Source organism: Crocuta crocuta, unplaced genomic scaffold, assembly GCF_008692635.1.
Source record: "Crocuta crocuta isolate KB4526 unplaced genomic scaffold, BGI_CrCroc_1.0 scaffold27, whole genome shotgun sequence".
Classification (NCBI taxonomy): domain Eukaryota; kingdom Metazoa; phylum Chordata; class Mammalia; order Carnivora; family Hyaenidae; genus Crocuta; species Crocuta crocuta.
Window position 1 is genome coordinate 2,081,294 of NW_027532250.1, and position 12,805 is coordinate 2,094,098.

At 44.1% G+C, this 12,805-nt stretch overlaps 1 protein-coding gene across 3 annotated transcripts in view; it reads right to left on the reverse strand.

Moving 5' to 3' along the window:
• The window catches only part of RTF2 (replication termination factor 2), a 40,490-nt gene extending 32,211 nt beyond the window's left edge, over nt 1–8,279 (reverse strand). For all 3 annotated transcript variants that reach the window (XM_077778299.1, XM_077778298.1, XM_077778297.1), the window contains exons 1-4: nt 8,134–8,279; nt 4,305–4,399; nt 3,529–3,622; nt 1,669–1,808 (exon numbers count right to left, since the gene is read on the reverse strand). In XM_077778299.1, coding sequence (XP_077634425.1) covers nt 1,669–1,808; nt 3,529–3,622; nt 4,305–4,399; nt 8,134–8,202 — 398 coding nt within the window. In that variant the 5' untranslated portion in view covers nt 8,203–8,279. The remainder of the gene's footprint in view (nt 1–1,668; nt 1,809–3,528; nt 3,623–4,304; nt 4,400–8,133) is intronic.
• Between the last annotated feature and the right edge of the window lie 4,526 nt (nt 8,280–12,805).

Sequence of the window (12,805 nt, forward strand, 5' to 3'; positions counted from 1 at the left end):
TGAGGTGGCCGGGGGCCGGGGGCTGGGGAGTGGGGAGGGGCTGCTCCATGGCCAGGGGGTTTTCCTTTGGGGTTGGGGAAATGGAGGAAGGAACCAGATGGAGGCGGTGACTTTTATGTTACGACTTTCATTTTGAAATAACATGTACGGACACCGCGTACAGAAATGCACACAAAAGTTGGGACGAGGTTAGGTAGGCGAGTGGGCTTCCCTGGAATCCCGCCTGCTTGACCCTAACAGTGAACTTCAGCTTTATAATTAATTTCTTCTTTCAGCTTTATTTAGGTGTACTTGACAAACACAGATTGTATATATTCAGGGTGTACAACTTGATGATCTGGTATGTACTCACACTGTGGAATGATCATCAAGCCAACTAACATACCCACCATCTCAGTTACCACTACATGGTAAACTCTGAGAGGTTTAAATGGCTTCACTTCAGACTTTCTGAAGAATATAATCTTTAAAAGCTCCTTGGGCCTAAAATTTTACTTTTCTCCAAATCCATAAAGCCACAGGTTATTCCATTTTAGAACATGGTGGTTCCTCCCTCTGGCAGTTTGCCCCACACGGCACAAACACATCTGTTAAGAGGATGCGTCAAATGTGCCGGAATACTCCAGGTTAAATGTGGTTGTTTACAGATCACTGGAAGTTTTTACTTATGTGAGATACCTCTGCTCCCAAGTCTAACCCATTTCCTGAATGCAAATGGTAAAAAGTTACTACCTTCAACATGTAATGCATTAGACGGAAGATTCCAGATGACAGTGGGGACTTACTAGCTTTTAAAGTTATTTCTAAATGGTGGGGAAAGAGTTTAAAGCCTTGCCTTACACTGAGAAATCCTATAAAAAGGCACCTGCTAAGCCATTCAACATTCATATTTTTTAAGGCGGAAGGGTACAGGTCGGTTACGTTTGCTACAAATGTCAACCTTAACATTCCCTGTGCTCTAGTCAGAGGGCTTGTTCATCCAAACTCACAGCAAGTTACCTTCTCAGCTAGGTCTTTAGCTGATGTCATGACCACACATTCGGTAGAACGATTTTACGCTGCCTGGTCTTCAGCAATTATAAGGAAGTGGAAGTTGTCTGACGGGCACATTTGTCCCTTGCTTCCTCTCCCAGAGGAAAAGGCCAAATAATGCACATCCAGTGTCAAACGAGAAATTTTAAAAATCCCTGTCTACTTCAGGCTCTCCTACTCTCAAGAACAGAAGGCACAGGGGGTGGGCGCCTGGGTGGCTCAGTCAGTTACGCGTCTGACTTTGGCTCAGGTCATGATCCCGCAGTTCGTGGGTTCGAGCCCCACATCAGGCTCTGTGCTGACAGCTCAGAGCCTGAAGCCTGATTCAGATCCTGTGTCTACCTCTCCTGCTTGTGCTCTCTCTCTCTCTCTCTCTCTCTCAAAAATAAATAAAGGCTTAAAAAAAAAGAACAGAAGGTACAGGCACCGAACTTGAGTGGACTTGGACGCCAAATTACAAATGGCTGCCAGGAAATGAACACAGTCTTGGGCCAGCTCTGCTGCCTCTGAGGCACCACCCAAACCAAAGGGCGCCTTTAAGAAGTCTGTGCGATTCTAAGGCCACAGCGCCAATCCTAACAGTACCAGTACTATCTAACGAGACTCCGCGTCAGCTGTCCCACCTCCATCACTGACCTGTGCCGGCCATTCATCTCCAAGCCCACAACGGGACAGATGAAACGTGCCCGCTGGAGGTCATCGTGTTTGTCACCTTTTGTGTTTCCTTTATCCCCTTCCCAGGCGGGATTATCAGAAAGCCTTAGTTCTGTCACATTCTGTGAAAAAAAAATCAATATTTTAAGACTTCATCTGGTATGTGGATCATCCTTGGCCTCAAGAACCACCTCAATCAACAGAGAAATGGTTACTACAGTCCTTTTCCATCCAAGCCTCCTCTTCCTACTTTCCTTTGGCCATCACTTATAATATGAATACAAAAAATGAGACCATAAATTATGAGAGACAACAAGAGATTTTAAACTCACTGACTGGGCAAGTGAATTAGTTAATTTCTATTTTACAAATATTTTGCTATTTAGGAAAAAGGAACTCTGGACATGAAAAACTACACCAGTAAGAGAGAGCTCTGTATTAGTTTCATCCAGAATGGAACATTTTCTTTCTCTGCAGATCAATCCTCCCTGAGGTGTTCCATATTACTGGCTGCCCATGTTTATTTCATAACTGAACAGACAGTAAAAACTATGAGGCCATGGTCTAATGAGTCCAAAGCAGAATATTAGCCAGGGAATACTATTATAGTCCAAGATCTGGCCATTCAGGTTTTCAAAAACTCACCTTCACAAGGAGTGATCTAATGGCTCCACTTGGGCATCAGACATTTAACCCACCATTTTGGTTTCAGCACTCTGGACAGCAGCCAAGTGCCTCTGAAGCAAAGCCGCCATGCACTGGCTCGGCTTCCTTGTTAATGCTTCCATGTGTCTCCTCCAGTTCTCTGCTAAGTATGTGTGGACTAGTAAATGACGGTAATGATAATCTTGCATATCTGCATCATTTAATCTGAATCCTTCTGCTTTTACAGTTCTGATTTCTTGGAATATTTTCTTTTTTGCATTAAAAGTTCAACCATGCACCTTGAATATTACTTTAAATATAAAACTGTATAAATTAATTTCAATGATAATCATATCAAGATAAGATCATTACGCTACCATGGGTCTTTTAAGGAGAAATGAATTCTCTTCCCAAGATAAAAGGTGACAAAAACCAACATGGTTATTTTTAAAGCACTACTTTAGCTACATCAGAATTACTAATGTGCCTGAAATTAACTTTTCTTGTATCCTGTAATCACCCCAAGAATTCAAACAAAAAGCCTAATATAATAATAAAAATATTAAAAAGAAAAAGAAAAGAAAAACCCAAAGCCTTATTATGGGGAGCCAGGGACTCTGATTCTGAGTTAGATGCCTCATTCGCTGTGTGGCCTCAAAAAGTCATGGATAATGAGAATCCTCTGCCACTTTTCTGATTTTTCTCCCATTGACCAGATTTGAAAGATTTTTGTCCTCTCAACCAACTCCTTTACTAAGTAACTCGTTTTTCCATTTTTATGAAAGAACTTTAACTGCCAATCAGAATGTCTAATTAGCAAGAGATACCACACTGATTTCACAGTGATCTACCTAGAGAAGTCTCTGGTTCTAGAAGAATTACAGAATTGAATAAAAAATCTGAGTAGCTAAGTTTTACATACAAAACTGATGTCTCTAAACATTTATACATCACTTTAAGAATTTCCAAAGTTCTTTTGCATATATTAATTTATAACAGATTTATAATGCAGGAAGGACAGGTGTGGGAATTTCTGGCTTGAGCTTTAAGGGACCTGCCCCAAATCACACTTTTCCTTGGTGGCTGGGAGGGACTGGAATTCCAAATCCCCGAGTTCAGTCTATAATGTGCATGAACTGCATAAAATAAATCTTAACCACTGACACCCTTGGAGCACTTCAGAATCACCTGTCTTACCTTAATGCTTTTAATATGAGATGCTGCCTTCCCAAGAGCCTTTTCGGAAGATTTGTCCAAAAGAAATTCAATGACGGCATCTTTGTTGTAAAGTCTGCAACAATAAGGGTTATAGTCCAAACACCGTGGTGACAATCAGCCTCCACTCAAAGGAGGAAGAACTAAACTGAGCTCAATCCAAAGTCATCTACATTGGATAACAGAAATGCCTTGCATCACTAAAAAAAAGTAAATTAAATCATGTTTCAACTATTTCCAGAACATACAAAGAAAGGAAGTAGTTTAAATCAAGGGTTGCAACCTGGCAATCTGAGGGCTGAATGGGATCTGAACAGTATGGAAATTTAATATAAAAGTACACATTTTCAACTTTTCCTGGAAAAAAAAAAAATCAGAAGTTCTGGAACCGCTTGGCCCACATTCTTGAACTGCAACAGCTGACTGGAAAGGAGTAGCAGCTACCCTTTCAGACAGGACCCGGGCTCTCCAGTTTCCTCCAGGCCCCACTGTGCCTTACGGCCCCACGTGGCTCCTTCACGCGTTTACGTTTATAACTGAGCTCCTATTGCCCTTGAATTTTCAGATCATGGATTAAATAAATCAAACTGAATAGAAAAATGCAGAAGTATGGCCAGCGACAGGGAATGAGAACCGAGGCTTCACACATTTGTTTGAGCTAATTCACATTTCATGAATCAAGAACAGCACTTACACATTAACATTCTTCTAAAAATCACTGAATAAAAACTCATCTCAATTAAATAAAGGAACCATACCTGCCAAGTTCACAGGCAACTATGGGTCGCCTTAGTATCTCCTGACTTAAAGTACAGTAGTTCCACTGGGCCACTAGTTCAGCATCTTTGTCAACCTAAGGGAAAAAAAAAATCCTTCCAATTAACTTCACCTCTGAGAGACATACGGTCCACAGTTCTACATATAAAGGCTTATTCAGTGTTACCACACACATGTGATGATTTTTGTCTTTTAAATCAAAGATAGCAACATATGAAGAATCAACACCATGTCAAGTAAAGTTCCCTCTAAACGGGACGCCTACAACAAAATATTCACATCAAGTCACTAAAGTGCTTATGCAAGCTGCATATGAATATTAGCATTTGTATCTTTACAAGTTTTTTAATTTATTTTTTTAGTAATCTCTACACTCAACGTGGGGCTCGAACTCACAACCCCGAAATCAAGAGTCACACACTCTTCCAACCGAGCGAGCCAGGCAACCCTAGGATTTGTTTCTTAACAGTAAAGTTAGAGAAGCCATAAAGAAAACAATAAGCAGTACTGGTTAATTTCTATCAATGGGAAAGGCTCCAAGGCTTTAGCAGAATTTAGAGTACTAAGAACTTAGAAAATAGGTATTTTTTAAAAGTGCAGCACAAAGACTATAGAACTCTTTTAATTTAGTTTAAAAAATGTTTTTAATATTTATTTAATTTTGAGAGAGGGAAAGAAAGCGAGTGAGTGCGAGCGGGGGAGGGGCAGAGAGAGAGGAGACACAGAATCCAAAGCAGGCTCCAGGCTCTGAGCTGTCACCATAGAGCCCGACGCGGGGCTTGAACTCACAGACTGCGAGATTATGACCTGAGCCAAAGGCGGACACTTACCCGACGGAGCCACCCAGGAGCCCCAAGGCCATAGGATTCTTAACAAAAATCACCAGTTCAACACTATTCCTTAGGAAGCATATCAAATCCCTAACCACATTATGAAAATCCAAACATAAGACCTTCCATTGCCCTCAAATGCTATTTCAGCCATAGAATAGTCCATGTCCCACTCTTTCCCCCTCCTAAAATGCCAAACCTGAATAATATAATGGGATGGCATGAGAGGGAGAAAAGAGGAAAAGACAAACACGAGGAAAAATTCCCTTCAACTTAATTTCTGCAGTAACAACTGCTTAAGTGTTTCCTGGGTGCCAAGCGCTATGTTAAGCAGTTTCTCTGACTTAATCTTAGCCCTCAGAAAACCCCTAACTTAGTATTTTTACTTTGTTTTTGAGGGATTGGGGTACCAAGAGGTTAGGTTACATGTCCAAGGTCACACAGCCATTAGATGAGGGAGCTAAGATAAGAACCCAAGCAGGCTGGCTCCAGCGACCATGCTTCTAATTGTTACTTTCTACTGCCTTTCTATTACTTCAAACAGAACAACCCACATTACTGCAACTGCGATTCTATCCATACCACAGATTCAAGAGCCACACTTTGGCAGCTTAAATGGCTTTTATCAAAATTCACATTGCAGCTGAGCCCCAAGAAAAACCTGCCACCACTGAAATCAATTTACTATACTGTCTTCAGATTCAAAAAAGCCACTCAGCTAGTCCAGGATCTACTTTCTGGACCCCTCACCTTCTTTTCCCATAGTCCTTAGCTGATTAAACATATATTGGGGGAGTTGGGGACAGGGAGAAAAGCGACAAACTAATCCTTACCCAAGGATCTAAAAATTGGTAACCCCCAAAAACTTCTGAAAACATTTTTTTCCAAAGACTGTCTTCTTTTCAGGGCAAGGTCTTAAATTACAGACCAAACACACCATATGAGTGATCAAAAATATTGAATTACTATATATCTGGGGCACCTGGGTAACTCAGTCGGTTAAGTCCGACTTCGGCTCAGGTCATGATCTCACGATTCGTGGGTTTGAGCCCCACGTCCGGCTCTGTGCTGACAGCTCGGAGCCTGGAGCCTGCTTTGGATTCTGTGTCTCCCTTTCTCTCTGCCCCTCCCCGTCCCCAAAATAAATAAACATTAAAGTGCTTTTTAAAAAACTGCTATACGTCTATCTGAATAAGCAATGCAAAGGCTGGACTCTGTTCACTGCTGTGTTCCCAGGACCTAGAATGGTGTCTATTGTAAGCATTCAATAAAGTATTTGTCGAATAACTAAGGATAACAAAAATCCATCCTGCCTGAGCACTCGGGCTATCTCTGATCCCCCGTTTCTTCTTTTCTATCCCCTTCTGACCCCCTGCCACGCTTTCCATTGAGCTGCTCCTCTTCAGCCCTGGCCGTAAGTTAACAAAACTAGCTGAATGCTTTTTTGGCAAAAGCTCTCATGAGTGTTAACTATCCAGCCTTAGTCTATGCACATGTAGGTGTGATCAAAAGGCACCCTCCCTCCTTGCGAGTGCTCACTCATTCTTGCAGTCAACACATATTTACCAGGGGTTGACTGTGTGGCAGACAAAGGTAAGACATACAAGGTCTCTGTTCATGTAAAACAAACACAGACAATAAATAAATAAAAACTGTGATTAAGTACTATAAAGAAAAGTAAAGCAGCAGAAGCGGATAGGGAGCGAATGCATTTTGGCAACAGTGGACTGAAATGACACTGGAGGAAGGAACTGAATGAAGTAAAGAAATGAATGATATCTCAGCAAACAATATATCAGGTTGTGGACATTACACCCCAGGCTGAAGAACTAAGGCCTGTGTAGCTGAAACAGAATAAAAGACTTGGGGGGGCGGGGGCGGGTAGAAGACAACGGGGTAAGAGAGACAAGGCATCTGATCACACAGGACCTGGTGGGATTTTATTCTGAATATGACAAAAAGCTGCTTGAGGGTTTAAAACACGGTAGTGATATATGAGATTTACCCTTCAAAAAGCTTTCTCCGGCTGCTGAATGGAGAATATATAGGCAGCACCCATGCGTGCCAGGCGCTAAATCAGGGGCTTTACATGCCTTCTGTTATTAAAACGGAATTACTAATACTTTGGGGCGCCTAGCTTAGTTGCTACAGCATGTGACTCTTGATCCTGAGGTTGTGAGTTGGTGCCCCCTGATGGGCATAATTTTTTTAAAAATAAAGCGTTTAGGAAAAAAATAATTACCAATGCTACTTTTGAATTCCTGAATAAATGGCTGGAAATCCCGGCTTCATTACCTATCAGTTATGTGATCTTGGTCATGTTACTGACTCAGTTTTCCTGTTAGTGGCACGGAAATCATTATACACAACGTTCTCAGTTACCTAGGAGAATTAAAAACTACCACTCATTCATTTACTCACCATATTTACTGTGCTAGGAACTGTGCTAGCCGTAGGGGGGGGGAGGCAAAGCCTCTGCCACAGGGAGCTTACCTTCCTCTGTGACTGACATTCATCAACCACGAAGGCAGTGCACAGAGTGGCAAGATTGTTTTTTAGGAGAAGGGCCTGCTCTCATGTGAATAAGGGAACCTCTGCGAAGAAGCCCCGCAGAAAATGAAGTTAGTGTGTACAAAGCTCAATGAACAGCAGCCATTTGTATCACTGTTACTAACGGCAGACAGGCTTTAAATCCTGGGCCTGGCACTGAACTCGCACTGTAACTTTGTCTTCTTGGCCCTCAGTTTCTAGGTCTGAAAAGCGCGGACAATGACAGTAAGACCTGGCCGAGCCACCCCATATAAAGCGTACTCCCAGGTGAATGGCAGCAGCAAGCACTCAGTAAAGGTCCAATATTAATACTGTCGTTAATTCTGAGTTCAAATGAGCACGTCAGCGTCAAGAACCCCGCTGGCTCACGCACCCCCACCTCCCCTCGCTCCCTGGGAACCCCACAACCCACGGGCCCACGGTCACTGACCTTCTCAACTTTCTTCGGCCCCTTCACCAGTTCGTGTCTCTTGGGGATTGTTCCTCCGTCGCAACCCATCGCAAACCAGGACTCCGAGACACCAAGAACACCCAGCAGCGGCTACTTCCGGGGGTCCCTGGCGACCGCGGCAGGCACTTCCGGCGCGCCTGGATGACGCACTACGCCCGACGCGGCGCAGTGGGGCGGATCCGTTGCCAAGCCCTGGTTGCCATGGAGAGCGTCGCTAGGCGCTGGGCGAGGCCCCGCGGGGAGGGCTGCGGGAGCGCACGCGAAGCCTCGGGCGCCGAGGGGCAGGCGGAGCGTCCTTCCGCCTTCCGGTGGGCGCTGGGTTCCTGCCGCGCTGTGACGATCGCTCGCCGCGATTCGGGAGCAGGGGCGACTCAGGAGCAGCCCCGGTCCTGGGGCCCCGTCCCACCCCAGCACGTCTGCCTGAGGGTCCGGCACATCCCGGGACTGGGAGCGCCTGGTGGGAAAGGGGTGCAGTTTCTTAAATGCAATTAATGATGCGTGTGAATGACGTCTGTTGTGTCAGATAAGCATTGCGTGTTTAAAGGAGAACTTTTAATTGAGCACCAATGTGACTTTAACACTGTCAACAAATCCTGTGAAGTGGTGTTATAGAGATTCTCGGAGAGGAAGATTCTCTAGGCCTGAAACTTTGATACCGCCGTGTGGACCGCCTGTAGATGGAGTGTTGCAGAGTTTGTCCGGCATGTATTTGATTCACAGTCCTTTTTATGTAGTTATAAAAAAGCAGGTATAGGGAACAGAGGCAGCTATAAAAGCTACGCTGATATTTACTTGCCTTTTGCAAGAGACAGGTTGTATTAGGTCTATAACGAGACCCCCAAATCCCTTGCAAAACCCCGGCTAAAATCCATGACTGACTGCTTTCAGGCTCTTGACTAGCTTTCCAGTTTTTCCTTTAATTATTATAAATATGAGGGGAAAGGCTAACCACAGCGAATAAGGAGGGCCCATGCGATTGGATGTTACCTTGCTGACCGCAGTGAGATGTAAAAAATCAAAATAAATAAAAATAACATAAAATAAAAACAAAACCCTGGAAATATTCCCCAGTTGGGAACAATATGTGGATATGAAACTTCACGGACTGTAACATTGGATTCTCTGCGACTGCAGTTAATGGGAATTTAAAGAAAATAAGCCTGTTAATCAGTTGGTCTCTTGTTGCCTTGAGATTTATTTTTATGCCGATCACAGGAATTATAAACTGTGAAGGTAGGGATTTTGTTTCAGGCCCCACTGTAGCCTCAGTGCCTGGAAGAACACAGTACGTGGGGCGCCTGGGTGGCTTAGTCGGTTAAGTGTCCGACTTTCACTTAGGTCATGATCTCGCGGTTCGTGGGTTCGAGCCCCGCGTCGGGCTCTGTGCTGACTGCCAGCTCGGAGCCTGGAGCCAATTTCAGAGTCTGTATCTCCCTCTCTCTCTGACCCTCCTCTGCTCACGCTGTCTCTCTCTCTCTCCTAGAAATAAATAAAAAAATTAAAAAAAAAAGAACACAGTACATATTTCCACAATAAGCCAAGAGGAAGTGTGGACATATTCAGGGAGGTGGTAAGTCCAGTCCAGGCCCGGAAACTGCTAAGTACTAGGAGAATCCATTTACAAGTACAGAAATAGAAGCCTGGAAAGATCAAAGGACTCACCCAAGGTCCCACAGTGGGTAGGAGAAAGAGCTGGAACTGTGTTCCACGATTAGTTTTCTTCCCCAAAGGATAGAAAATCAGGTACGGAATAGCATAAGCCCAAAGGTCTTTAGAAGGACTCTCAAACCAGTGCTCTCTTCTGGCAACGAAGTCCGCCCCTCCCCTAGCTCATTTGGAGAAGCGAAAATAAAAATAACTGCTCTTCATTAAACCATGGCTGTGCACTGGAAGATTTGGAGACGTTGTCTCCTCTCTTTGTCACTTAGGAGGTAGGGGGTACAATGCCTTCCATTTTCTGGGAATCAGATGTACGAGGTGTCTTGGGTCAGGGGCACACAGCCGGTAAGTAAAAGGAGGTCAAGATGAGAGGCCTTCTCAAGTAAGGCCCGTGTAACTGCAAATGCCATGTTCCTTAACCTCTCCCTCAAAGCTGCTGTGACACCCAGCAATGTCCACTGGGTGGGCGTTGAAACTCAGGCGGCTGGAATTGCTTTTTCTCTTCCTCCTTGGCTTCCTCATTTAGAGGATTGGTTTCTAGGCTACGCTGTGCTACAGACTATCCACAGCTTAAACTTTTATATAGTTAATATCCCCAAGAGCAACTAATTTGTGTTGGAAGCTGGCTGAATATCAGGTACTGTATTCAGTGCTTTACATGATCTGTGACATCTGCCATTACTTTCCACTGCCTTTGCTGAATGAACTGATGCAGGATACTTGAGGATCCTTACACAGGATCTCTGACGACAGCTTTGCCCCAGCCAAGCTGTGGATTTGAAGGGCGGGAGATGAATGAAACCGGGAAAAAGAAAACCATCGCCTCCTAGCAAAACCAGTATTTCGTAACCTTTTGGGGGGTGTTTGGACCCCCGTTGGAGAATTTGATGAAAATTTTGGACTTATTCCCTGGGGAAAAATATCCAGTAGTACATAGAAAATATTGCTAGAGTGCATACGAGTATGTGTCTCATTCACCACCCCCTGAGGCCCAAACCAGGAAAAAGTATTTTAATGTTTTTTTTTAAATTTTTTAATTTATTTCTAGGAGAGAGAGAGAGAGATAGACAGCGTGAGCAGGGGAGGGTCAGAGAGAGAGGGAGTCACAGGCTGAAACAGGCTCCAGGCTCTGAGCTGGCAGTCAGCACAGAGCCCGACGCGGGGCTCGAACCCACAAACCGCGAGATCATGACCTAAGCGAAAGTCGGATGCTTAACCGACTAAGCCACCCAGGCGCCCCCAAGAACAAGTATTTTAAATGTTCCTACTCCCTGTTGTAATTGTTCCCAAATGTTTTAGCCTTCTGAACTGTTGAGGGTTTGATTTTCTGAGAGCTCTCCCTATGTGCTGTAGTTTAAAATTCTGTCTAGGGGCACCTGGGTGGCTTAGTCTGAGGGTCTGACTCTTGATTTCAGCTCAGGTCATGACCCCAGGGTTGTGGGATCGAGCCCCATGTTGGGCTCTGTGCTGAGCATGGAGCCTGCTTAAGATTCTCTCTCTCTCTCTCTCTCTCTCTCTCTCGATCACAAAAAATTAAAAAAATACAAATAAATAAAATTCTGTCTGGACAAGGCTGACAGATGTGACTTATTTTGAGAGTTGGCGTGAAACAACAAGAAACAAAGTATGTGTTAGGATTCTTTAAGACTTTTGTAGCCACATCATTCAAGGTTACACTTAAGAGGATGTCCGAAGGAGGGTTGAAGTAAAGTCAAGTGGGAAATGGAAGTCATTACTGAGATAATTCAGGACAAAAAATTGTTCTTAATTTGCGTTTTTAGGGAAATATTAAACATATTCCAGGAATATACAGGCCTTCTGTGAACTGCCCTCTGGCTACCCATCCCAACTCATGCCCCCGTCCCCTCTGCCCCCGCCCTCTCTCTCGGCCCCAATCACTCTGGCCCCTTCTCTCCTCTGAGGGTTCCAAGTGAGCTTCTACTTCTGGGCACCTGCCTGCTGTTGCCTCTCCAGGAACATTCTTTTTCCAGACAGGATCCCTCATGGGACTCAACGTCTGCTCTAGGACCCTCCTCGGAGCTCCTCTCCTGACCACTCCCCCCACCTTGATTTAATTTCATCATCACACATACCACCCCCCCCTCCCCCGAGCCCTGGCATCATGTTATAAATTTAAATTTTGGCATCTTGCGCACCAAGGAATTTTTCTTGCATTGATCATGACTTTTAAAATATTGCATCAAAATAAAATGTATCTTGGTTACTAGGTTTTCAGGGACCCCCTTACATTTTGCATTCAAGGAGAACGCCTCACCCACCTCACCTCTTCTGGCCCTGGTTTCCCGCCCGCCCACTTGGGAAGGAAGGCTGCTCGATGGTGCAGAATGTGTTTTGTCCCCTGCGGTATCGCTCGCGCTCAGCAGAGGCCTGATGAAGAGGTGATGCTCAACAAACATTTGTTCCGTGAATAAATGAAAGGAAAAAGGCATTAGCAATCAGCTTCTACAAACGGGGAGACTTTTGTAAATGGGCAGCTTTGGGAGAGCTGGATGCATACTTGGGGAGAATATAAAATTTTAAAAAGATGTTTTGTATCTAAAGAAAAAAAAAAAAGGACAGTTAGTTGCCCCCAAACCAGAAATACGGCTCCCTGATGCTTGTCACACTGGAAGACCTCTTAACTAGGCTCCTCACCACTTCCATCCTCCTGAACAAATTTAACTTAATTGAGGTCAAGTTGCTGTCACCACGGATGCCACCACACCACCCACTGTTTCCTCTTCCTACCTTGAAAGGAAGCAGTACAGAATTCTGGGCATTAAAGAAAACTACTTAGCAAAACGTTGCTAAGAGGTTAAAAAAAAAGTGATATTATTCTACTTTTAAATGTTTTTCAGAATTGTCCTATTGAATTAGTGGAAACTCATCCCAGAACTCTCTTAAAAAAAAAAAAGGGGGAAGGAAACACATTTAGCTAACAGCAGCAGTTTTCAATTATTTTAAAACCAATGGTTTTATATTTTGTCAACAA